The following is a 23900-nucleotide window of genomic DNA, read 5'->3' on the forward strand; positions in this document are numbered from 1 at the left end:
GTCTCGTTTTGCATAACACATAGCATGGGAAAGCAGTCCTGAAACACTACGCCGGACGTTGCCTGAAATAGTCAGCTATGATCTGGTAGCCCCAAAGTCCTAGCTGGCTCGGACATGTCGATTCATTGGGGGGTATGGTGCTGTATACGACATCATGGGGCGAATGCCATCCGTCCTGGCGTCGGGACCAACAACGTGCATGGCGCAAAAAATCTGTCTCAGAGACGGCACTCGCAGACGACGGAGAAAAGCCAAAGAACGGAAAGAAATTTTTTTTTTGCTTTCTTTCTTTTTTGTCGAAGAATGGTCGAAGAGTTTGAAAGAGAGTCAAAGAATTGGGTTTGAAGACTGTCAGCAAGACATTTCATCGGCTGGATCGTGGAGAAGGGCTCCTGCTCGCCGTTTTCAGACAAGATTGGCGCTGTTTGCAGAAAGAAAATGGATAACTAGCCGTGGGTGGTTGATTGACGGCCAGGGGGGAAAGGGGGGAGAGGATGGATCCAGGGCATTGCATGGGACGGCAAGGCCCAAGGCAGGGCTAGCGTGGCTGGCATGTTTCTCCTTTAGCGATGGAAGTTTTCGACTGTTTCCGCCCCATCCAGCGGAAGCGTCACGACACGGCCCTTGCGGAGCTGCCACTTATCGACAGAAGGTACGGAGTACGTCGTCCTATGTCGCTGCTCTGGGCTTGTGGGTTGTCACTGGCGAAATCAAGTCTTTTGATGATTTTTGCTATATACGTATAGTATGTAGACAGGTACATGCTAGGTGCTGTTTACTCGGGTGTATCTTCTATACATAGATTACACCCTAAATGCCATCACTCTTGCAGTACGTCTCCTTCTCAAGTCATCATCTTTTTGGTTTTTATTTTTATTTTTAACTCTTCACCTCTCCCACCATCTCTTCTTCTCTCACGCCGGCGTTTGGAGCGCTTGCCCCTGGACGCAATTCTGTTCATCCAGGGGGCAGCCCAGATGTTGAGGCACGATGCCGGCAAGGTAGAGTGATGGGTTGAAGGAGCGGTACGTACCGCCTCTTGTCTCTTCCGCAGTCTCCATTTTTACGCCGTGAGATATCTCCTTGAAGCCCATTTCCGCTTCAATGCCTTCGTCCATTGGACAGCAGAAAAATGCCAGTCAAGGTGCCCCAAGATGCAAAAAGGTACTGGAAGCAGGAGTGGCAGGGGTCACCTTTTCTTAGCGCATTTGTTCTTTCCCTGACCCCGGTAGTTGTGGGTTGCACTTGCCGTCGTAGTTCCGCGCAGGTACCGTTCGTTCCTTCTCGTCCTTTCCTCTTATCCTAGGGTCTTCAAAGCCTTTTTTTTTTTTTTTCTCTCTTCCCTGCTTCTAGGTCTTGGGGGCCCCTGCCCCTTCAAACATTGCCCCCCTCCCAAGTCCAGCGCGGCGAATGCACCTTGGAGGGGTTCATAAGGTACCTTTCTATTGTATACACTCTGCTGTAGCCGGTGTTTGCGATTGCTGCGAGTACGTAGTTGACCGAGTACTCCCAGGTGTTTGGCTTAATCTCGCCTACTGACATAGTTCATCTGTTCCTGGACGGTGCCCTTCTTCTTTATGTGCTCCGTTTTCTCGCCTCTCTTGTTATCTCCTAGCATGTCCGCGACTCCATGTCATTGCGGGTTGTGGACTGTCCCGGTCTGCAGTAATCGTAATCAACCACCCCCAGATATATCCACTTCATTCGCCATTATTAACGACAATTTTAAACAAAAAGATTCTGATCCCCTCCGGCAGAACATTCCGTAGGCATCCTTCATACTCCCTTGTACCTCTGTCTCTGCCTCTCCCTCACTCTCTCACCGCTGGCCTTTTCCCTCACCTTACCCTTCCCTACTACGTCCAGTACCCTGCGGATCCTAACTACGTACCTTATCCATACTAATACGTGAGGCAGGCGGCAGCACTGACTGTGACTAGCTTGCCATACGAATACCTCACCTTACATTAGTGACCTTTTTATCCTTCACCCACCCCTCCATTGCTGGCGACGCACCCCTCCTTCATATCCTTTACCTACCGATACCTGTCCTACACCATTCTGCCTCTTTTCTTCTTCTTCTTCCAAGCCATCCATTCTTCGTTCCAACGCGAACGTTGTTATCCACGCGCAAGCCAGGGGCGCTGGGGTTATCTGGGAGTAATACGGATTGGTCCCTTTGTGCAGGAACCGAGAACACCGACAAACCATTTTCGACTATTGTTTCTTCTTTTGCTGCATGCGCCGTCGCTGCCCCTCTCGTTATACATCCTCCTCTTCGCTCTCACCCACAAGTCCTCCGCTCAGGATGCCTCTTTAATCATCCACTTGGCTTGACACCCTGTTGTTGTTTTTCCTCTTTGTAGGGCCACGGTGCCCCTTCATACCGCTCACTATACGCTACCTTGACAGGACCACTGCATCGTCATGGAAACCTGCGAGGGAGTTCTTTTGATCCCTCCTGAACGGGGTCAAATTCTGGGCCGCGCAGTCTGGAAGGTAAGAAGACGGTCCATATTGCTCATCTCGTCTGACTCTCCGTCTTGTTTTTGCTACTGACACCTCTCGCCTCAGCCGCGATATGTCGTGGTTGGTAGCCGCCACATCCAAAGAGAAGGCGTAGCAAGTCCTACACTTCCCCAGACCAACGCAACGGCCCGTACCAATGGAGCTGTTACCCCCAAAGTTCCGCTGAAACCTATCGCGACCGACGACTACTACATCTCCATCTTCAAGTCAAAGGTAAGGCTCAACACGACCGAGTTCTCTGGCCAAAACCTAAGCCACCTGAACTTGCAGGACGATTGGGAACCTTCTTATCAATACCCGGTTAGCTCTGTTATCGATTGCCAGGTGCAGATGCTCGCCCACCGCAAGCAAGGTCCAGTCTTGCCTACCCTTGTTGTCACCATCAACGACAAGGAGAAGAAGCGCCGGTCGAGTAGGGCTGCCGGCTTGATTTCCAGCAAGGAATCTACTGCTACCACCTTATGGTTCCGGACGCCTCCCGATGACCACCATATCAGCCTCCACGAATGGGCCCGCTTCATCATCTCAAGGAAGCTTCCCATGAGCCCGGAAGAGAGCCCAGCATCTCCTTCCTTCACCAACCCATTTTCTCCCCAACAGCAGCGGCCCCGAGAGATGCCCGATTTCTTCCCCCGCCCGTCAAGCGGGAACCCGAATTCCCGTTCCACTCTTCAGCACAAGAACTCATCTCAGACCTACTCAAGCAGGGAACGACCTGTAACATTGGGCTCGGATTCTCCAAGCTTGCGCTCCAAGCGCAGTGACGTCTCGTCGCCCACAAGCATTCATCACCCGGCACATCTGGGCTTCCCGGCTCCCGATCCAAACAAATACACCACTGTCCTTCCTACCGATATCCCGTCTCCAATTACAACCATGAGCGACTACCAGCAGAGTGAGTTTATTGAAGGCTGGACAGCAGCCCAGGGGAGATCGTCAACCGTCAGCTCTCCCATTCGCGGGCGCGGCAGTGTAAGCTCTGGCGGCCCCCAACCTTTCCCTGGAGCCGACTCCAGCTCGCCACCTGGGCCACGAGAAACGATCCTTGACAGAGCATTCCATTTAAGATGCATCCCTGGGTCTGAGCGCGAGGTTCCGGGCGAGGAAAAGCTGACGTCCCTGGCTCGGTTTGATGCTTTGATGCGGGAGGCAGATGAAAGACGACATCATCAGGTGAACGCCGCGGAAGCTGAGAGGGCTGCCATGCAGAGTGCTTTTGACGTGGATGAAGATTCATCCGAGGATGAGGAAGGCGACGATGACGATGACGACGACGATGACGAGGAAGACTACCGTGAGGAAGAGCAAGACGAGTACGCTCATGAGGCGGAGGTCAACGGTAATAGACATACGTTGATCCCTCCGAATGCGCAACGCGCCCTCGAATTCCTTGCCAACCGGCCTGACGATCTCATGTCACCCCGGTCACCAGTGATGAGGAGCTCACCAGCCAACTTCAGCGTTCCATTGCAGGCGCCTGTGCGACCACACACGGCGCATTCGAGAATGCGGCCGAGTGCGATGCAGAGGACATACAGCCAACCTCAGCCCATGGGCCAAGAACGGCTTGATGTGCCAACCTCATCATCCGGTAAGATATCCGAAGACGGCGACTTTCGAGCCAACGGGGATAAGCGTATGTCCAGCTCCAGCACCAAGCGACTCAGCTTCACCGAGTTCACCAAGCGTCTCTCCAGCACCAGCAGCTTACTTCTCGTCCAGACCAACACGAGCATCGGGAGCAGTTGCGGAAGCAGCGAGTTAGACCCAAGTCCATCACAGGTACCCAGAGGTACTTTGAACGCTAGAGGCGTCCCTCCGCGGCCTCGTGACCTCGAAAGAGATGATCAAGACCGACGTTGCGGGTGGCGGAACAGCGTTGGCTTTTCCGACGGGGGCTTAATATAGCCTCACCGGCCGATAATCCGGTCGAATCACCCCTCTTCTTTTCGACTCATTTCGACTCCAACCAAACCCGACTCACCCACCTTTACTGTCACCACCACACCCGACACATTCACACCGCAACATAGTTGACAAATATGTTGTACGATTTTTGATCTGACGATACCACTGTTTGCATCTCATAACGACTAATGATCTAGGCTCATGGTCTAGGAACCTGGCGTTTGATATCCGTTCTTGTTTATTGCATTGTTTTCGCAGTCGGACCTTTCATATATATACTTCTTGTAAGGGGTAGAGGTTCATGGTGGAAGGAGCATTGTCAAGTAGGAGTGGAGGAAGGAGAGGCGGAGTGTTGGCAGACTTTTTACCCAGAACACAGGTCACGCTTGTGAGATGTCTCTGGTACGGTTTCAAATCATTCCCTTTTTCAACGGGTTCCAATCTAGTGGACAACATTGGTGAGCGCATTGCAGCAACTCTGAGGGATGCTAGATGAACTGGTCTTTTTTTTCTTGAAGATTTTTACGCGTTCAGATGAACATATAGATACGTTTTAGTAGAGCTGAGAAGAGTGGATGATACACACTTGATGAAAAGCTAATGAAATATTATCACATCAAAAACCTTGGTAGACCTCACAACATTTGGATGCTTGGCAACCGGCCGGAGAACCAAGGCTCATGTCCCATGCAGACCCGGTAGAATCAGTACCCTGAAAGTGAAGCTCTTGGCATTGGAAGGCGGTCAGCTGCTACACTACAGTCGCGTCCCGCCTAGGTGGCCCCCCAAGATCATTACCATCCGCTATAATTCCACCTGTTCCCGAGGAACCCACGACCCTGGATTGCTACAGATCGACACCGTAGTTTGCCTCATTCAACAAACAGCCTTGTTCTCATCGTTTCCACTATTACGTCTTTTCCATCAGCCTCGGACCTTGTCCGCTTGTTTGTTGGTAGAGATTGGGGGGAAGGGGGGTGTATGACGAGGATCTCGTCCCTGTCTTTTTCAATGTTCCCTTCTCCAGTAAACATAGCGTAAGAAAAGGGTCCTTCTCTCCCCCGGTCTAGATATCCATTCTTCAAAGGCCCACGTCCAATCATACGCCTGTGGAAAAAATCTCTTACCCGGACGACACTCTGTGGTCGTCGCCACGCGGACTAATATCGGCGCAAGGAACTTTTTATTTTTTTTTTCCCCCCCCCTCTCTCTCTGGATAGCAAGCAAGGGCATGATGAAAGGGTCTCGCCTCCTACCCTCGGAGGCGCCGATGACAGGGACTCAAATAGTCACCTCCAGGGTGTTATATGTGCACATGCTGATCTGCGCTGAGGCGGTGGGTGGGTTGAAGACAGAGGACAAGGCCAGGAATATCGGGTCATGGGTCCGGATCGGAGCGGTGTGAGGCGGTAGGGAAGGGGGGGCCCCGGGCGGAGAGTGAGCGGCAGGTGCCGAATGTCACTTTTCTTATGACGTGTTTTCGCAATTAGCTAGGGCTTCAAGAGCCTCCAAGACAGGTTTAGGCGTCTAGGTATTCTTTTTGGTCTTGCTAGTTGATAGCACAGGGTTGCTCACCGTCTATCATGCATCTAAACGCACAATACTCAGGCAAAAACTCACAGAGACAGGAGTCACTGTGTCGCCGGGCAACGCAAAAAGTAGAAACAGCAATATCAAGATGGCTCAAAATGAAATGCTTTGCTTTTTTTGTCTTCTCACTACCTGAGAAGGAATGACGCTTGTCAGTCATGCGTGTGTCTGTCGACACTATCTTGATATAATCATGCTTCTAGACAGGCCTGACAGCTATAACCCGCCCTCCACTCGAGCCTGTTCTAGTCCTGCATCCAACGATCTGTCTAGCCGTGTTTGTTGATGTTCCTCCACCGCGTACGCCTGATTACTTTCTTAATAAGGGAGTTTCCCCATCCGCAACCCTTCCATTTTCCTAGTTGACGACGCTGTCCCACGCCTTTTGTTCCACCCTTCAGTATTCGCCAAGTTCACTCACGCCCTATGGAATTTCTTCCAACTGCCCATTGAGAACGCGCAATCGTCCGGCAGGCCCATTTTGCCATCAGGTAACCTCTCCTATTGCAGGTACACCTGCAGCGCTTGTTGCTGCTCAGGTGTGAGACGCGTGGTGATGAAGTTAGAGATAGCACCATTGTGGCGCTGGTTCGCGGAGCTGATGTAGGCACTGACCCACGGTGCCACGGCAGTGACCTCGGGATAGTCGTCACGTGCAATAGGCTTGCAAGTGTTCAGTGCCGTATATGACAGTCCGAAACCGATGTCGTCAACGTCAGCTTCGGCGATAAGCTCGTCACCCAGACCAGCAGATACGACCGGAGGGTTCACCAGCAACGCAAGAAGGATCTTGCAAGTGTTGGCCCATCCCTTGGCAAACTTCTGTGCGAAAGCCTGCGAATCGCAGAGAACCTTTGTCAAAGAGACTACTGCAAGCTTGCGATCAACAGGTCGTGCCAGCTTCTCTGTCTCAGCCAAGACAAACGACGGGTACACCTTGGCAAAAATACCCTCCTGAATCTTCTCAGCATGCTGCATGAAGTAATCAGCTCCGAAACCAGCCTCAAGGCGGGCAGAGACGAGATGGAAGAATCGAGCAAAGCGCAGCTTGAGCGAATCAGGCGGGTTGCCTTGCAGCTTGGCGAATATAAGATTCAGGATGGTGCCAAAGTAATTGTCAACCACCGTACTGCGCATTGGTCAGCGTTTTTTGTTCTGATTTTCGTGACGGGCAAATCTACTAGACTGAAGGAACTTACGGCTCGAATGCCTTGACAACTGCCTCCAAGATGTCAAAAGCGTACAGATGGTACTTCTTGAAACTAAGAAGACGTTGGAAAATGCCAAGAATTTGCTCCAGCTTGTTCTCCGAGACGATGTATGCGGCAGTGGCCGGGATAACGGCCGACAAAAGTCTGGTGCAGGCTGGAACGTTGCCCTTGGTGTCCCACAGAGTCGGCTCAAGCAGAGGAGACAAGAAGGCCTTATAGTTCTCGGAAATGGCATCCGGGGGGCTTGACTCCAGGAGTTGCGCCAGAATCTGGAAAATGTACTGCAAGAATTCTACACAAGGATCAGCAGAATCCCATGGAAACGGTTTCAAACGGTTGTACTTACCAGAGACATCCTCGACAAGAATTTGGTTAAATGGCTCCCACAGACGCTGGTTGAAAATAGCCGCGTGCGTTGAGGAGCAGTATCTGACTAGTGCACCCATGGCCTCAAAGTGATAGTAGTAGAAGCGGGGGTTGCTCGGGTTCTGCTTAATTATGTTGGTGATAGCGACCAAATGCGTCAAAATACCTTCCACGAGAGGAGCCGCTCCATCCTTGAGGACAATTAGAATCCTCATAACGCATCTCATCAAGAACTCATTCTCCTGCAGCTTGGCAGGGGTCTTCTCTTTCTCGATCAGCTTGAACAAGTGATCAAGCAGGTCCTTTGCGAAAGGCTGGATATCCTCACGAGGGAACATCGCCTTGCCCGAATCATCACTCAGGAAGAGAAGGCGTTCGACCGCAATGGCAGCGTAAGAATAAACGACGTAGTTATCTGATGCCAGGTTCTGGATCAGCGGAGGGAAAGCCACCTTCCATTGTTCCTTGGTCAGTTGGCTGCGGAAAGTGTGCAGGTACTTGATGGCGTCGACTTTAGAGATAGGCTCCACCCCTCCGCTAGCCATCAGATCCGATGCAATGTGCTGCTCGAAAAAGTCGACTACGTTAACAAGAGAGTTGACTGTCTTGACACCTTGAGCAGCTGTGACTGAACCCTTAGCGGCGACGGAGATGAAGAGGTAGACGGCCGTATCCTTCGCTTTCCAGTCGGTCTTGCCCTGCTCCAAGTAGTGGTTGATATACTTGTAGACAACTCCAGTGACAAGCTGTTCGTACTTCTCCTGCAGCCTACGCAAGAAATCAGTGGCGGAACGCCGCCTAGAGTCAGTATCAGAACCTTCCAAGTCGCGACGAATGAACTCAATTGGCTCGTCCTCGAAGAGCTCGAGATCGGATTCACGTAACGCGACGTTGGGCAGAATGACCTTCTCAACCACCTGGCCCAGGACGTCTTCGTTTGCAAACACGCCAGAATGCTGAGATGTGCCGGCAACAGCGGTCAGGAAGTGCAGGGCCTTGCTGACCAGCAAGTCGTACTTGGTCTCTGATCCGATGCTAGAGAGAAGATTCCAAGCATTGGTAATGAAAGGCTCAGTGTACTTGCTAAAGTCCTCATCATACTTGAGCGTGTAAAGTTCCAAAGCCTCGCAAATATCGGCCTTTACGGTGTCAACGACGCTAGCTTCAGTATCATCGTCGGTTTCGAGGATCGGGTTCGAGTAGTTGAGATACTTGTGCAGAAGCTCAGAGATGGAAGCTAGATGTTCCTCGAAGATCGGGGGCATGTCGTGCGATGAGAGATCGTAGAAGATTTTGATCATAAGGCTCAGAGCCTCAAACCAGCTCTTGAGAGCATCTTTGTTCTGGGCGTTCTTGGTAATCTGCTCGTCAGTTTGCACAAGGAGACGAACAAAAGGCTGCGCAAACGTGCTGATGACGTGGTTGATTTCTGTGTACAGCTCGTCTGTTCTGAAGAGGGGTCGCCAGCGGACGAAAATGGAGTGGGCGACCTCAAGGACGCCGATGTTGATCTTTGGGTCCACGGGGGAAAACTTCTCGACAAGCTCCTGGGTCAGAGTTTGCCAGCGCTCCCAGAAGTCAGAATCGGCGATGATGCTGATGGCATCGCCAAGTTGAGTCTGGATGGTTGGTGGGCAGGAAATCATCAGCCCAATAAGCTGAGACTTGATGGTTTGCACCTCCTCGGCGGGGAGCTTGTAGTTTCCATCTGCGTCAACGTAGTTGGAGCGAATGAAGTTCTTGAAAGCCAGAGCGGCAGCCAAACGGGTCTTGAGAGGAAGCGGTTCTGATGCAACGATATTAAGCAGGTGAAGCGAGTATTGGGGCTTGGTTTGCTCTGCCTTGAGGGCATTCTCGGCTATATTTCATTTGTTTATTAGCATGCAAACAAACTTGGCGGGGTATCAGGCAACGGTGGTAGCTGTACCTTTCTTGTGAGTGCTGGGGTCTAGAGTAGCGTCCAGCAGCTGGGCGATGGTGCCCATTTGGGAGGCCATCTTGACAGAGTTCGCAGCGTCGTAACGGTGTAAGGGCGGTGTTTTGGAAGAATGTTTGTCGCGGATTCTGCCTGCGTTGAACTTTTTGGGATGGGTTGTGTTGCTGTGGGGGACGAGGCCACTAAGAGCTTCCAGGAAAAAAGGGAAGGTACTGTGGGGGTAACTGTCATTGGCTGATGATGGGAGAGAGGCAGTACTGTAAGCGCTCTCTTGGTCGGAAAAATTATGGAGCCAGTAGAGTTGGCCCGTGCTGAGAGACGGAAGAATGAAGATGGTTCTGTTGGTGCTTGAGGATAATTAAGACCGAGCTTGCTGAAGAATATGTCAGGAATGAGAATCTAGTAATTTTGGGAAGATTACCTACTTGTTACTATCTATGTTGAAAGTGAAACCCACTCGTATTGTTAGATAAAGAGAAAAAAATACGAAAGAGCTTTCAACGAGACCCAACTTAGCCCGTCAAGTTTATCCATTGTAACATCAGCTCTAATATATACATTAGATTTATATACGGTATACTTGTTAGCAATAAGAAAGTTACTGTAATTTGCTCGTCAGGCTTCCTGACCGTCAAGCAGCCTTCCCGTTAAATTCGAGCCGCGCCGGCGCCGGTAGTGGGGCTTGATCGGAGCTGTGAGTCGGTGCTGCTGACAATGACGCCACAGCAATATTTTGGGGATCGGTTTACGGAGCAATATTAGTGCGGGTTTTCCTCGATCAGCTGGTCATATCAGGTGGGGCAAAGTCCTGCAACGAGGGAAAAAGCGCATCGGGGAGCTCATGAACTGTTGGTTCCTGCTGCAGGTACTTGCTGCATTTTCTTTCCCCCCTAAAAAAAAACCACTACCTCCACCCCATCCCCCTTGACCATACAGCCTGGCCCTGCACTGACTGATGGGATCAGCATTCAAGTTTTCCTCCACGCCTTTTTACTAGTTGCACCACCATAAGAGACCCTTTGGAGCCCTCGTACAGTATGACGCTGTAAAAGCGCATGGGCAAATCCGAATATTTGACACGACATACGTACAAACAGACAGTCCGGAGTAAAGACCACACCACCAGCGTCCATCTTTCTAGCTTCTGTCACCTACGTCTTTGCCTGGCCTGGTTACATTTGCGCTGGGGACCTTGTCACTTGCCCCCTCCCGCTTCCACTCAATCCCACTCCGACTCGCACTTCTTTGGGGCTATCTGGCCTGCAGCTTGCCTCGCTGCCGTGAATGGGTACTCTAGACCTTCTCAACTGAGCTGATTGCAGGTTTCGCTGTGAGTTGTCAAACACAACAGCCTCCGTGTTTTTTCACGCCTCTCTCTCTTCATACTCCACGCTACCATCCTACCTCTGCCGTCAATATCTTGTAATCTGTGGACCCGACGAGGCTATCATCGTCATTTGCGATACGGATGACCACATCAACCCACTTTTGCCGCCTCTGACTCCTACCAAGCCGATATGAAGAAAACTGCGCTTCAAATCAGCTAACATGCTACGTCGCATAGTATCATCGAGGAACATCCAGGCGGACTCCAACCACCCAGACGAGCACATGCCCCCATCGCCAGGAGATGCGCCGTTATCGCCAGACTCGAGCCGCCCGGGGGGCCTCGCCAGCGTTTTCAAGGGCTTGACTGGTGCCAAGTTGACGAAATCCCCTCCGCCGAGTCTCAAGTCTACTTCTTCGATCCTCTCGCCGATAGCCGACAACGTAAATGCCACCCGAACGACCCTGGGCCTATCACCTGGCCATATGGAGTCCTTTGAGCTGCTGAGAAGCGGGAGTGGGACAGTCAGCGAGCGGATAGCGGCTGCTAACTCCCTTCGATATGCCGTTTCCGAATTCCCATTGAACCCAGTTCAGGATATATGGTACGCTGCGAAGGACATGATCGAAGCTACGAAAACAGATGCCGAACGTATTGCTGGCTGGGAACTTCTTTCGGAATGCGTCAAACACAAAGAGTCGTCAGAACTTGATCGTAAAGAGTACTTCCAGACTCTGACAGCCCCTGCGAACCCTGAAGATTTTCATCTGCAACTGGCTGCAGTCGTGGATCTCACCAAACACGGACGCTTCCTTGACGGCTTCGCATACGACGTGATTCCATTGCTGCGAAGATGGCTTTGCGAGGCGTACCAAGCCGTCAAGGTCGCTCGGAAACAGGCTAGCCGAGATGCAAAAAAGAACTCCTCAAAAGCCAGGGCTGCTGTGGTTGGGGAGGAGAAGAATCTGCACCAGCTCTTTGTCTTCATCAGCGAGGTTATCAAGTTCGGCTCCAACTCAGCTGACGAAACTGCCATGTCCGGCCTCATGAAAGCGCTTGTCGGCATCTGTTTGAGCACCACTATCGAAGAGGATCTCCGGGCTTCCATCAGCGTTATTAATACTATTGTGACATTTGGCAATTTGCCGGCTGAAAGCTTCAAGGAATGTGTTCTTGTCCTAGGTTCAATATACTGTCTAGTGCCAAGCCTTTCCAAGACCGCATGGCATACAATATCTCTACTGCTCAAGTCACACAATGGGCCCGCAGCAGTGAGGGTCCTCGTCGATCTTTTGCGACATCTTCCACCAGACGGTACTAGCAAAGGCAAAGACACCAGGGATATCCGTGGTGTACTGGCTGTTCTGGAGAAGCTGTTGACGAAGAGCACAGAAAAAGGGTACCCACCAGTGCCCTTTGCGCTACTTATTGAAGGATTAGTTGCAGCTGTTCATAGCACGGATTCAGGTCGAGTTTACTGTGCCATCCTCAAGCTGGTCAACTCATTGTTCAGAGACGCTGATGGAAAGCTTCACGCTCTGATTGTTGAAGAGGATTGGTCAACGCTATTGGACGTTGCCATGGAATGCTCCAAGAAGGCATCCTCTAACGTGGTGACGGGTATGGGGTTGATAGCTCCAGAGACCGAGCCGGACCGGCCAGATGAAGCAATTGGACTGGAATTACTAAAACTCATTGCACGCCTGGAAGAATTAGCAAGTAACAAATTGGGCGACTTCGTTCCGCGACAGATTGTCATCAAGTTCTTCACCAACATTCATTCTCGGCTTCCAGACTCAGCAGCGCGAGTTGTTCTCACCTACTTTCAGGAGTTCCGATGCTGTTCTCCATCTGACCTGCAATGGGAAGAAAACTTGTCTTTGGTTCTCAAAGAGTTCTATGCCAACCGGAATCGCACTTCTCAGACCCGCTTATTGGCTCTTCAAGCTGTCACTGAATCTTACGATATGATGGATCTCATTGGAGAGGGACTTGGTGATGACATTGTTCCAAATCTAATCAAGGATCTTCTCAGCGATATAGCCGATGAGACCAATCTTTTAGTCCTAGAGGCTGTAGTCTCCTTCATGGTTTCTGTCGCAGTCTCATCGGACCAAGAACTTTTCAGCTACATCACAGACACGCTGAGAACTATAGTCGTCAATGAACGACTCCTATCACCTATACCATTGTCCGCAACATCCAGACCCACAACGCCCGTGATAGCTAAAGCTGCGGCTCCCCAAAAAAGCCACACAGCCTCGGGAGTAGTGGCAAGAGGGTATGTCAAGCTCTTCATGCGATGTATGAACCTTGACGGTGCAAAAAGTCTGAAACTCTTCGACACTCTTGTCAACATTGCAAAAACCAGTTCTTGCAAGACGGACGCCCGGCTTGTGGCTATGAAGCTCCTCTTCCGTTTACGGGCCGATTGGGCCAACCGGGTATTCCTGATCCAGGATACAGAATCCGAAGGTCTGGCAGCGACGCTCCAGCACACCGGTTCGCTTCGAGGACGAAAGCAAGCCGAAGATGTTGCTCAACCCGCTAGGCCAGCAAGAGCAGAGCATGGCGCCGTAACACGGACTACGAGAGGAATATCTTTTAGCAGCTCTGGGACACAGGATAGGGCCTACCCAATCCGCTCAGCCAGTGGCGCAAAGCAGAGTCAGCCGTACAAACAGCTGTGGGCCTTGCCTGACCCTGAAGCTCTACCCGAATCTCCGGCAGCCATTGCAAGCCCTATCTTAGTATCCCATGTCGAGGATTTAGGCTCCGTCAGCACCGAAGATAGTGGCGTTTCCATTGTGGCCGCGAAACAAATCGCTCTTAATATGGAAGCTTGGCTTGACACCATTGTCCACATAGTTGAGAATGGGGCAGACTGGGAGGTCTACAGCATGGTATTGGTACATTTGCCCTCCCAACTTACAAACCATGCCATTTTCCGGGGTGCCGTACCACAGGTTCAGGAACTTCGACGTGTAGTATGCGAACAGATACGGACAAACAATTTCCAGGAGCCGCCCAACTCTACTAGTCTGAGACGTGCGGATGTCGCCATCTGCCTCTTTCACAGTTTAACCATGATTCTGAGCTATCATGAGTTCTTCCTAAAGGATCAAGAGGACGAAATCGTGCAAGCCTTCGTCAAGGGTATATCTACTTGGGAGCGGTGCGCCAAGTACTGCATTCATGCCCTCTCGATCTGCTGCCACGAACTACCTTTATCCACGAGCAAGACTCTGGTGCAGATGCTGCAGAAGATGGCGCAAATTATCACCCAGCCACACGTAGCCATGCATATCCTAGAGTTTCTTGCCTGTTTGAGCAGAATGCAGAATTTGTTCGTCAACTTTAGAGAAGAAGAGTACCGCATTGTATTTGGAATTTGCGTCAGATATCTTCAATACGCACGGGACAAGAAGCACACTCAACGAGGTAGCATCCACAGCGAAGTGGCAACGCCAACCGGATCTTCAGCGCCAGAGATTATTCATCCAAACGCGGCTGATGACCTTCCCCAGTACGTGTATGCTTTGGCATACCATGTCATTACTTTTTGGTTCTTAGCATTAAAGTTACCAGATCGTGCCAACCATGTTGGATGGATTGCCAAGAACCTACTCACCGATGTCGATGGAGGGCAAAATTCCGAGGAGCAGGCATTGGTTACGCTCGATTTCATGCAAAGAGTGGCCTATGCTGATGCCGACGAGTCTTCCGAAGATCTACTGTTTACTAAAGAACGGTTCGGCGAAATTTTGAAGCGCCGCTGGTTGATGGGAAACAGTATCGTGACAATTGAGCAGTCAACAACCACCGGTTGGTCCCAAATCACCAAGCGTCAGCCATCTGGAACGTCCTCCTACATTGTACATGAAAATTTCCGACCACGCCCTGCTCATCAAGCCCAGTACATATCCGACGTATCTCGCGATGGGCAGCCAACCAACAACAACATACTACCTAGCCATATCATGGTCCAGTTGATGACTTCCACCCCGCAAACTGCAGACGGCGCTCGTCCAATTCCTCTCCCAGATGATGACGCAGTGCAACGAGCTGTCAGGGTATTCGACCGCAACTCAACTGTAGACGGGCACAAGGTGGGGGTCATATACATTGGCGAAGGCCAAACACAAGAGGCAGAAATATTGTCCAACGTGTCTGGCAGCAGCGACTATGTGGCATTCCTTAACGGGCTGGGAACCTTGACAAAGTTAAAAGGTTCCAAGTTCAATACGCAAGGCTTGGATAGAGAGTACAACACTGATGGCGAGTACACTTTCTGCTGGCGAGATCGGGTCACGGAAATTGTATTCCACGTTATCACGCAGATGCCAACAAATCTTGAGCGAGATCCACACTGCATTAACAAGAAGCGACACATTGGCAACGATTTCGTTAACATTATTTTTAACGACTCCGGAACGCCCTTTAGATTTGACACATTTCCGAGCGAGTTTAACTATGTCAATATTGTCATCACGCCAGAGTCAAGGGCATCATTCCTCGCAATGAGAGAAAACCCACCAAGCGAAAAACACCCACCTTTCTATAAGGTCCAGGTTATGAGCAAGCCCGGTTTCCCTGAGATCTCTCCGGCATCCGAGACCAAGATGGTCAGTCTGAGGGCGCTTCCAGGCTTTATTCGGTTATTGGCGCTCAACGCTTCCGTCTTCTGCCTTGTATGGGCCAATCGCGAAGGTGGCGAGCATGTCAGTTCATGGCGCAACCGCCTCAGGGAAATCAAGCGACTGCGCGAGAAATTTGGTCCCAAAAACGTGCCAAATAACAATCATCCATCGCACCCCCACCTGGGCCACCTGAACAGCGCCTCAACACCGTCACCGCCGCCAACTTCGCTTGGGGGTGCAGTTGTCGGTCCCAATCCTCAAGGAATAGACACAAAATCGGCCGCCAGCATGCGTGACAGCTTTAGTAGTCTCCGTCGGTCCTCAGTAGCCACGTTTTTCACTAGTACGAGCGAACAGACCAGCCATCGCAGCTCAATGCTGTCCACTACTACCAACGACACCGAGATCGTGCCTGGCAATGGCCTTGACTCATTGGTCGAGTCGGTCGACTTCTCCAAATGGGCGTAAAATATACAAACCTCAATCAGTCTTTACCCTATTTAAGTCTAGTAGCAATCAACAATAAAAGTTCGGCGTGGGCGTGTGTTGGGTAATGAAACAAAACATGTGTTGAAATCCTCAACACACGGCGTCTTTAATGGGATTCAAGGCACGGAAGCCAAGGGAAAGGGAGGAGGCGGCAGAATTTTTGGGAATGAATACCATCAAAAGTTTTTTATTATTTGCTTGAAAGGGGTCATACGTATAGGCTACCGTGTTTAAAAGACTCCTATTCATTTGTTATAATCTTCCTCTGTTCTTGGTCATCTGTATCAATCAACGGGTTGGATTTAAAGCTGATATCACGACGTGCTAATGTCTTGTTTACTTCCGCTAAGAACAATGACTGTGATTTGGTCCTACAAAATCTGTTTCTTAACGCATGTTCCTCCTCTGCGGTACGCATATCTGTTGGCACCAATGATATTACCCACAACTTTCCTATAAGCACCTTACAAAGCATTGATTGTTCTGCCCCGTAACTGCATGTGTATCTCAAGCACGGAATCGACTCTTCTTGTCGCCTTTCTATAAACACGTACTTTCCCAAAATCAGGTTCCACAGGCAATTCACCTTCTACCAACCAACTACAATCGTGCCTGAATTTACATCTACTCAGCCAGGACAGAGTAACTAGAAGAGTAGAACCATCGTCAGAGAGTTCAAGGAGCTTAAGAACATCAGGAATTGCTAATGTACCACCCACCTGAGCAGCCTCCCCCAATGATACTTGGCTTGGCATGGATAAGCCATGACAGATTACGACGACGTGGACGACGATTATGACAACACATCGGCGCTTGATCATCCATTTGAATCACCGAGCTCCTTCTTGAACATAAGTGAGATGTGCTCAAGTGTTGACCCAGAAGGATGAATCACGGTCATCCTCCAACGGTGCCTGTAGGAACGGAGCCCTTTGGTTTCTGGTGAGCTTTGGACACAGACTGAAACTTTGATTAAGCCAATATTTTGGTGCGTGTGTTCATCCTTCATGGTCTGCTATAGTAAGAGCTCATTGGCTCATGTATTGAGAACTGACACTTGAATTTTAACATGACCGAACACTTGCTTGAGTGGGTAGCAGAAAAAGCGCGTTTCGTGTTCCATTCTCAACGCTCCTTCGTTAGACAATGCAATACGTACGGTACCGTCCACAACCACATCCCACCAACCCCCGAAAGTAAGGAAAACAAACTGACAAGGGATTCCATTGACTGTCGCCCGTATTTCCTCATTTTAGCCTTTCCGAAAACACCGCTTGATTTGACTGTGCAAAAGCAGCAATCAGTCAATGCAAATAGGCTTTCCCTTCCGAGCTGTACACTTTACAAAAATACCAACTACCAGAAGAACCGTTTTACGTATGACTAGTGGCGGTCCAAAAACACAAATCCTTTTCCTCGGGCTTTCAGACACTATTCAGGCACGATACGGGTACACCAAAAGACACAGCTTGATAGTAGAGATAAGAGAAGGCATGGGATGAGGTCCTATCAAACAATGCTGTCGGCACACTGAAAGCTCATGATCCAAGAGAAAACGATACTCACAAATCAAGAACACAGCAAAATCGACAGAAATTCACACAGCACCGTTCTGATTCAAGAGGAGGTTTGATACTCATTAGCAACAAGCGCATTCAGGCAACGTCTCATGCAAAATAGATCAGTGAGGAAAGGCAGAAGTAGGGAGGGGGACTCAGCATATTCCGGCGTCAAAGGTGCCACATGCGTAGAATATAGGCGTTTTGTCGATGAAGCACCTCTTGAATGCACCATCGTCTTTACAGATCCAATACACATTTACCCCTCGGGCACAAATGTATCGAAGGTTCGCCCCTACCACTCTATCGTCCGCTATACCATGCTTTACTATACCCCTCAATAAGCCACGCGCGAGGCCTAAGCACCGCCCAAATCGGCAACTCTAGTAAACCTTCTACTATCGTAGCGTCCGCATCCAGAACCTTGGCAACTCCACAGTAGAAGCACTTGGCAACCTCTGGCCCTAACTGAACCGGTTCTACAAAAGTAAAGCCTCGTAAAATACCCAACAACGCTTCTTCTGTCACAAATTATCCTATCGGGGATCGCTCCAGATGAGTAGGCACAAGCTCTTGGTATTACTCTACTTAAACGCTCTTTATAGTCCGCCATGTTCGCATTCAGGTTCCATGAGACGAGACTGAGAGGTGGGACAACCCCAACTATGGTGCCTGAGCGAAAAGTATGAGCTTAGATACGATAGAGACAGACCTATTGGGCGCTTCTGACGGCGCTGGAACTCTCGTGCTTACATATTAGCGGCGCTCCGTGATAGGCCGGCTAGGTTTGTTTTGCCAAGGGGAACGAACGGTGTCTGATCCAACCAAATATCCCCTCTAACAATGGAAAACCATAATTTTTGTATGGTTATCTGTCTTAAAGCCTTACCTTTTAAAGGGAGACACCTCCAGCCTATTCACGTGCAGTTGCTAGTAGCCTCCTTTACTTTTCCCCTCAAAAGTTTGCTGTCATCTCTCACATCTTTGTCAAAACATTTCATGTTATTTGTCAATTACGAAAAGAACGGCTAGTTTGCAACAGGCTTTACAACACTGTTCTTTTCTCTCCCCAACCCCTGAAAGTTTCTTGACAATCCCTAGTTCTTTTTGTGTGATGGAGCCATAGAATGCCAATAATAAGCCAAGAGTATACCTCTAACCCCATATGCGTCTTCGTGACGTAAGCTACAGTTCTATCAAGAAAGATCTTTGATTCTACTCGATATTTTTTTGCAAAACACGCCCGCCACAGAGCCGCCAAGCCAGCAACTTAAGGGACTTTGGTGAAGTGGGGAGAGTAGATCGTGTAAGCGAGAGCCACACCATGAACACTTTCCTGCATTTTCCTCAAATGTCCGTTACTCGTCCTGGTTGCCTAGTTCTGGCTTGGTTCGAGTCAGAGATAGAAGGCACGTATTGTACATACCGTTTTTTCATCATTGTTGCCTCAAGACGGTAAGGTATAGATCAAGTCATCGTTGTGCTGAGCAGTGGGCACTCATGTACGGTTCGACACTCATTCCATCGCTACATTAGGTTGGAATATGCTGCATCCGGCAGCGGAAGCTCCGCTGCCCCTTGTCAGTCTATCGAGTAGAGGCGTTACAGGTCATGGGCACACATGGAGCATGGTATCGGTTTTGAGACAGAAACACCTGAAGCAAAGGTCCTTGATGGGCACCGCATCGGCTTGCCGGACCAATCTACTCCTGTAGTTACCCCGTGGATATTGTATCCAAGAGAGGACGAGGGCTTGGCTCGAGCATCTCTTTCCCATCAGTAGTAAAAAAAGCAAGAAATGAGAAGATGAAAAAAAGAAAGGCCGGTGAGATCAGCCGGGGTTCCCGGTTCCTTGGGACCTTGCCCGAGGCAAAAAAAAAAAAAAAAGAAGAAAAAAAAAACCGCCGAACATAATCATGTGGACTGTGTAAGCCGACGAATGCTGTTACCTGTGGGGCACCGTTCTCCGCACATTTACAAATCTTCCCCCTCTTATCTCTGACAGTTAGTTCTGACAATGAAAGCCAGCAGGGACAAATCAAGACCTCACATGACGCAGCAAGCGCTTGAATAGGTAATTGTTGCACGATGAACATTTCAATGCGTTGCCGAGAGGCTTCATGGTGGGTATAGTGTGTGTGAGTGTGTGTGTGTGTCTTGTGTCGGTCTTCTCAAGTACCCCCTGTCCGTCCCCTCTCTTCCTAGACACCCATGTCGGCTGCGCGTCAGCTTCGTTGGCTGGTCACCTTGCGGGCCGTGGGATGGACATACGCTTCTGCACCTAGGCGAGCACCCAGAGAGCGGCCGCCATTGATCACCTCGTGGGGAGCTTTCCCCTCGGAGGCAGGTGGACATGACCCGCAGCTGCTATGTCCTTGACACCGTAGTGAGAAGGGGCCCGGACCAGCGGTGACCTTAACAGAATAAAAGTACTGGGGTCTGGAGACTGATTTGCTGCGCCGCTGGGTTGAGCGGTTTCGGTCACCGTCCAGGCTGTCTGGAACCAGGCCGGCGGTGCGAATTACGTTACGTTATTGGACATGATAAAACGGTGTTTGTCAGTTAAATTCATATTATGGGCGACTAGTGCACAGGGATGGCCATGTAAAGCTGCAATTAGGGGGGATAAAACAGTAGTAGTGAACTTATCCACATGATGCAGGTCAGATGAGAGGCTCCCCGATAGGGTCTGAAAGAATCTATGGTGACTCTGAGAGAGCATACTGTGTATGTCGGGCACTCTTTGCTCCCACAAGCTGCTGCTCAGGTGTAGCCTGAATGAAGCTGAGGTGGCATGCCCCAAGCTATGTAGCTCTGTTCAAGAGCAGGAACTGATGAAGACCAATAATCCGTGATTTAACTTGCATCAATGATGCAGTAAAAGTCGGTACCTGCGACCAGGGATCTGGAGAACAAGGGTGGCTGTTGTTAGGCTTGGTCGGTTCGGTTGGCTGGTCGCACGTACGTAGTACGGAGGTGACCCCGGTGATGTGACCGGGATACCGGACACTAATCCAGTAGTCGGTCTGGTTCGGCTGCTCCCGGCCACCCGGCCAGCTTTTTGTCCCTGGTTTGAATGGTCTGCTTGCTTGTAAGCTCTGACCAGATTGGAGACACAGGGTCTGTGTGTAAGCTGTTCATCAGATCATGGAAAGAAATTTCAAAGGTCTTGACTTCGTGGGTGCTAGACACTTTAGGCGAGACATGCTGATATGGTTATCGGCCTGCCTGATCAGCAACGACGGAACCGATACAGTATCTGACACCTTCGGCTCCGATGTTTTGCAATTGTCGGTTGAGCTTAAATAACCTGCTTCGTGTTGAGGCTCTTGGCAGGAAAGTCAAGAACGTTCACCAAAACTCGCCAGTGCGGCCCCTCTTCCTCAGCTGTCTGATTTTAATCTCACCAGCTTGTGAAATCCTTTCAGTCTTTTCTATCCATGGCTTCCACTGATGCGGAGACTAGAGGGGAAACAGTTTTAGCTTTGTAAGCCCAGGCGAACAGAAGCGTTACTGGGCAGAAAAAAAGGACGTATAGCCCCCAGGGGTGAATCTGGCCCTGGCCCGGTTCTGTTTGTTGGATAGTTGTAAAGGGTTAATCCCACGTTTGGCTCCACCCAACCCCTCGCTGGCCCCGTATCAAACTCTTTTATGAGCCTTGTCTTGCCAGTGGGTTCAGACTAAAGAAGACATTACACTGATTCCATGCGTGTCGTTGGACTAGTCAATTTTGGTAGGGTGAGGCAGATTCTCATCAACCCTCACAGAGCAGGTGATAACTGACCACTGGGGGAAGTTTGTGGCAAAACACTGACCGACCGCCCACTGCTGACAGATGATACTTATGATAGGTGCCACGATTGTTCATCATGTGTCCGGGTCAGGCATGGTCAGCACTACAGAGGGCCGTCATTGGGGCGCTGTGCTTACTGTCCCATGGCCCCTGTCTAGTGTTACGGTGGGGGAAAGCCACTCTTCTGCTGAAAGTTGTGCTGCAAGATTGAGACGCACTTGATGGTTCAGGACTCCCGAAAGGGAAACTAATGGGCTGCCCGGAGCCGACTTTAACAGCCGTGGCTTCTTGTACACGAGCCAGTCATAGTAGTCCGCCATCAGTTGACCCGGAACACGCCCCGCATTCAATGTGCAGGCATCCGGTAGTCGAGATGTATACAACTTGCTGTCTTGGTACTGCAATGTTAGTACTGAGCAGTCTCATGGCGGTCAAGAATCGTCAGCAGAGAGTGCAATGCTTTAACTGTTGTGACTTGGTCCAACGGGTTCGTCGTTGACTGCAATCGTCTTATGTACGTAAGGATCTGCACTCAAACCTTTCGCCAGACGTCTTTATATCTTGCCCATTCTCGGAAGCCTACCCGAAGATATTAGATTCCGGCTGAGGGCAAACTAGGATGGCACTTACCGAGCGACTGAAAGCCAGTTTCCCCCCCCTTGACTCCGTCAATAAACATTTGCCGCATACCCCGCTCGGCCAGCATTTTGACGCAGGTATCGAGCAACCTAATCATAACCGAATCTCGACTATTTACCATCTCGCGGTTGTCGTCTGGATTCTTGTGAGCCCATTGAAATCCTCTGCCACTTCCAGTGTTACACAAACCTGTGATGCAAATGCATGTTACTCCCCCAACATCTGTGCCGATTGACTTGGCCCAGGGGAGATCTTCATCGACCGGGCTTCCAGAGTTGGGTATATAAGTCAGGGCGACTGCCACTATGGTTTCGCCCTCAAAGCCGAGAATGATGTCTTCGATGTGAGGCGTGCCATCGAGTCTGGCATACTGATCGTACCACCCCATATTGCCTTTCCGGACTGCGTCTCGGTCCACGATTTCTAGGGCTAGATGAAAGTCCATGAAGCTACACCGCCTAAAACTCAAACCTGCTGACGACAGAACTGTTACTGGCATATCGTCGAATTTTAACAGCCAATCCGAGGCCTCCAGGCCTTGGCCTGGCTGTTTACCATTCACTTGCCAACCTCGACGTGAAAACCACTCTTTCGCAAAAAAGTCCGATGGTACCCCATAAAGAAGACGCGGAAATGTTGACCCAAGCTGAAGTCGATTGACACCCCGAGTCCTCTGTAGCTGCTTTAGCGCAAAGTTGTGGAGGCTTAGCCCTATCCCCCGTCCTCGATATGCGGTCTTCACAATCAAGATTGCCAATGAGCCGAGCAGATTTTCCTGGTCACTATCTGTGAACGTGGTATAGGTCGCACAAAAACCGACGATTTGTCTGGTTTCTGGTTCTCGTACGACGTAGTTCATGGCGTATCCATCTCGCCGGAGGAGCAGCACCAGCGCATACAAGGGGAGGTGGTACCTCGGGGGCAGGCACTCTGTCCATAGTTGGTGAATTGGTGTCATGTCGGGGCCGCAAACCTCTGCTGGCCAGTGTTGCGGCGCAATAATAAGATTCTGTACGGGAACAGCGTTGGTGATAGAAACTCGTTGGTCACCAAATATGATGGAAGCGGCCAGTTCGAGATCGGACGGTATGTATCCTGTGACTTGTACGATGGTGGCAAAATCGTGGGCGGTTACATCGTAGACTTGAGTGTTGCAGCATGCCACAAGGATCTGCGGGCGTTCGTTGGCCATAGACCGTGCGACATCAGCCAGCTCAACCTGAGAAACATCACCATCTATAGGTGGCCCAGAAATCACGAAAACAATTGCTTTTGCTCTCTTTATGAACTCGAAGTGGATGTTGTTGATGCCGCCACGTTTTGTGTAAGGTACATGACGCACCATGGAATGTCGTGTGGCGATGGCACGGCCAAGCGGTTCAAAAGGGTCGCTCTCATTCTTGACATGTCCGTTATCAGGGACAACGACGGGTGTGAGAAGTACAATTATGTCGTCTTCCAAAAGAATCTTTTGCAGAGGTATGCAGTCTTGTCGGTCCCGGACCAGTGTTGCCGAAGCACTTTGCGTAAGACTTGGGCTATTCCTCGATCCAACATGATGGTCGATTTGCATTTCCGGGGAGTACCTCATGGCGGAGATGTTTGAGCGTCGTTAGCTTTAACTCATCCCTGCATAAGTCAGTGAGTGCATGGTTACAAAGTGGGCGAGAACCGTGTTGTGTTATTTGCAAGCTTAGATCAACTTATGGTAATAGCGAGACTAACTTTTCCAGCTGGTAAGGAGATGCCATGCACCCGGCATGAGGAGACCGCAATTCCGGTAACCCTATCTGTGGCGCTAAGCTGACTGAGTCTTCCTAAAAGTGGTGAAAAAGAACGATGGTAGCTAGAAAACCGGATAACCCGCAGAGAATTGACCAAGTTTATGGCAGTTTGTCTGGTTGACAGGAGTA

The 23900-nt window shown here is 50.3% G+C and overlaps 4 protein-coding genes across 4 annotated transcripts; 2 read left to right on the plus strand and 2 right to left on the minus strand.

The window, feature by feature from the left end:
- Positions 1-2427: 2427 nt before the first annotated feature.
- CTRU02_201530 (uncharacterized protein) lies at positions 2428-4437 on the plus strand (the record flags this gene model as incomplete). The annotated part of the gene is made up of 2 exons (XM_036728996.1): positions 2428-2499; positions 2575-4437. The coding sequence occupies 2 exons, from the start codon at positions 2428-2430 to the stop codon at positions 4435-4437; spliced, it is 1935 nt and encodes a 644-aa protein (XP_036579147.1).
- A 2091-nt stretch (positions 4438-6528) lies between these two features.
- Positions 6529-9601, minus strand: CTRU02_201531 (chromosome segregation protein; the record flags this gene model as incomplete). Its single annotated transcript, XM_070203875.1, has 3 exons — positions 6529-7156; positions 7227-9462; positions 9532-9601. 3 exons carry the CDS (start codon positions 9599-9601, stop codon positions 6529-6531), a joined length of 2934 nt encoding a protein of 977 aa, XP_070062457.1.
- Positions 9602-11088: 1487 nt separating this feature from the next.
- On the plus strand, positions 11089-15975 carry CTRU02_201532 (GTPase activating protein; the record flags this gene model as incomplete). The annotated part of the gene is made up of 1 exon (XM_036728998.1): positions 11089-15975. The coding sequence occupies one exon, from the start codon at positions 11089-11091 to the stop codon at positions 15973-15975; it is 4887 nt and encodes a 1628-aa protein (XP_036579149.1).
- A 5905-nt stretch (positions 15976-21880) lies between these two features.
- CTRU02_201533 (glycoside hydrolase family 3) lies at positions 21881-23578 on the minus strand (the record flags this gene model as incomplete). The annotated part of the gene is made up of 2 exons (XM_070203876.1): positions 21881-21927; positions 21979-23578. 2 exons carry the CDS (start codon positions 23576-23578, stop codon positions 21881-21883), a joined length of 1647 nt encoding a protein of 548 aa, XP_070062458.1.
- Between the last annotated feature and the right edge of the window lie 322 nt (positions 23579-23900).

The sequence above is a fragment of the Colletotrichum truncatum genome (genome assembly GCF_014235925.2).
Source record: "Colletotrichum truncatum strain CMES1059 chromosome Unknown Contig_0001, whole genome shotgun sequence".
NCBI classification, from domain to species: Eukaryota; Fungi; Ascomycota; class Sordariomycetes; order Glomerellales; family Glomerellaceae; genus Colletotrichum; species Colletotrichum truncatum.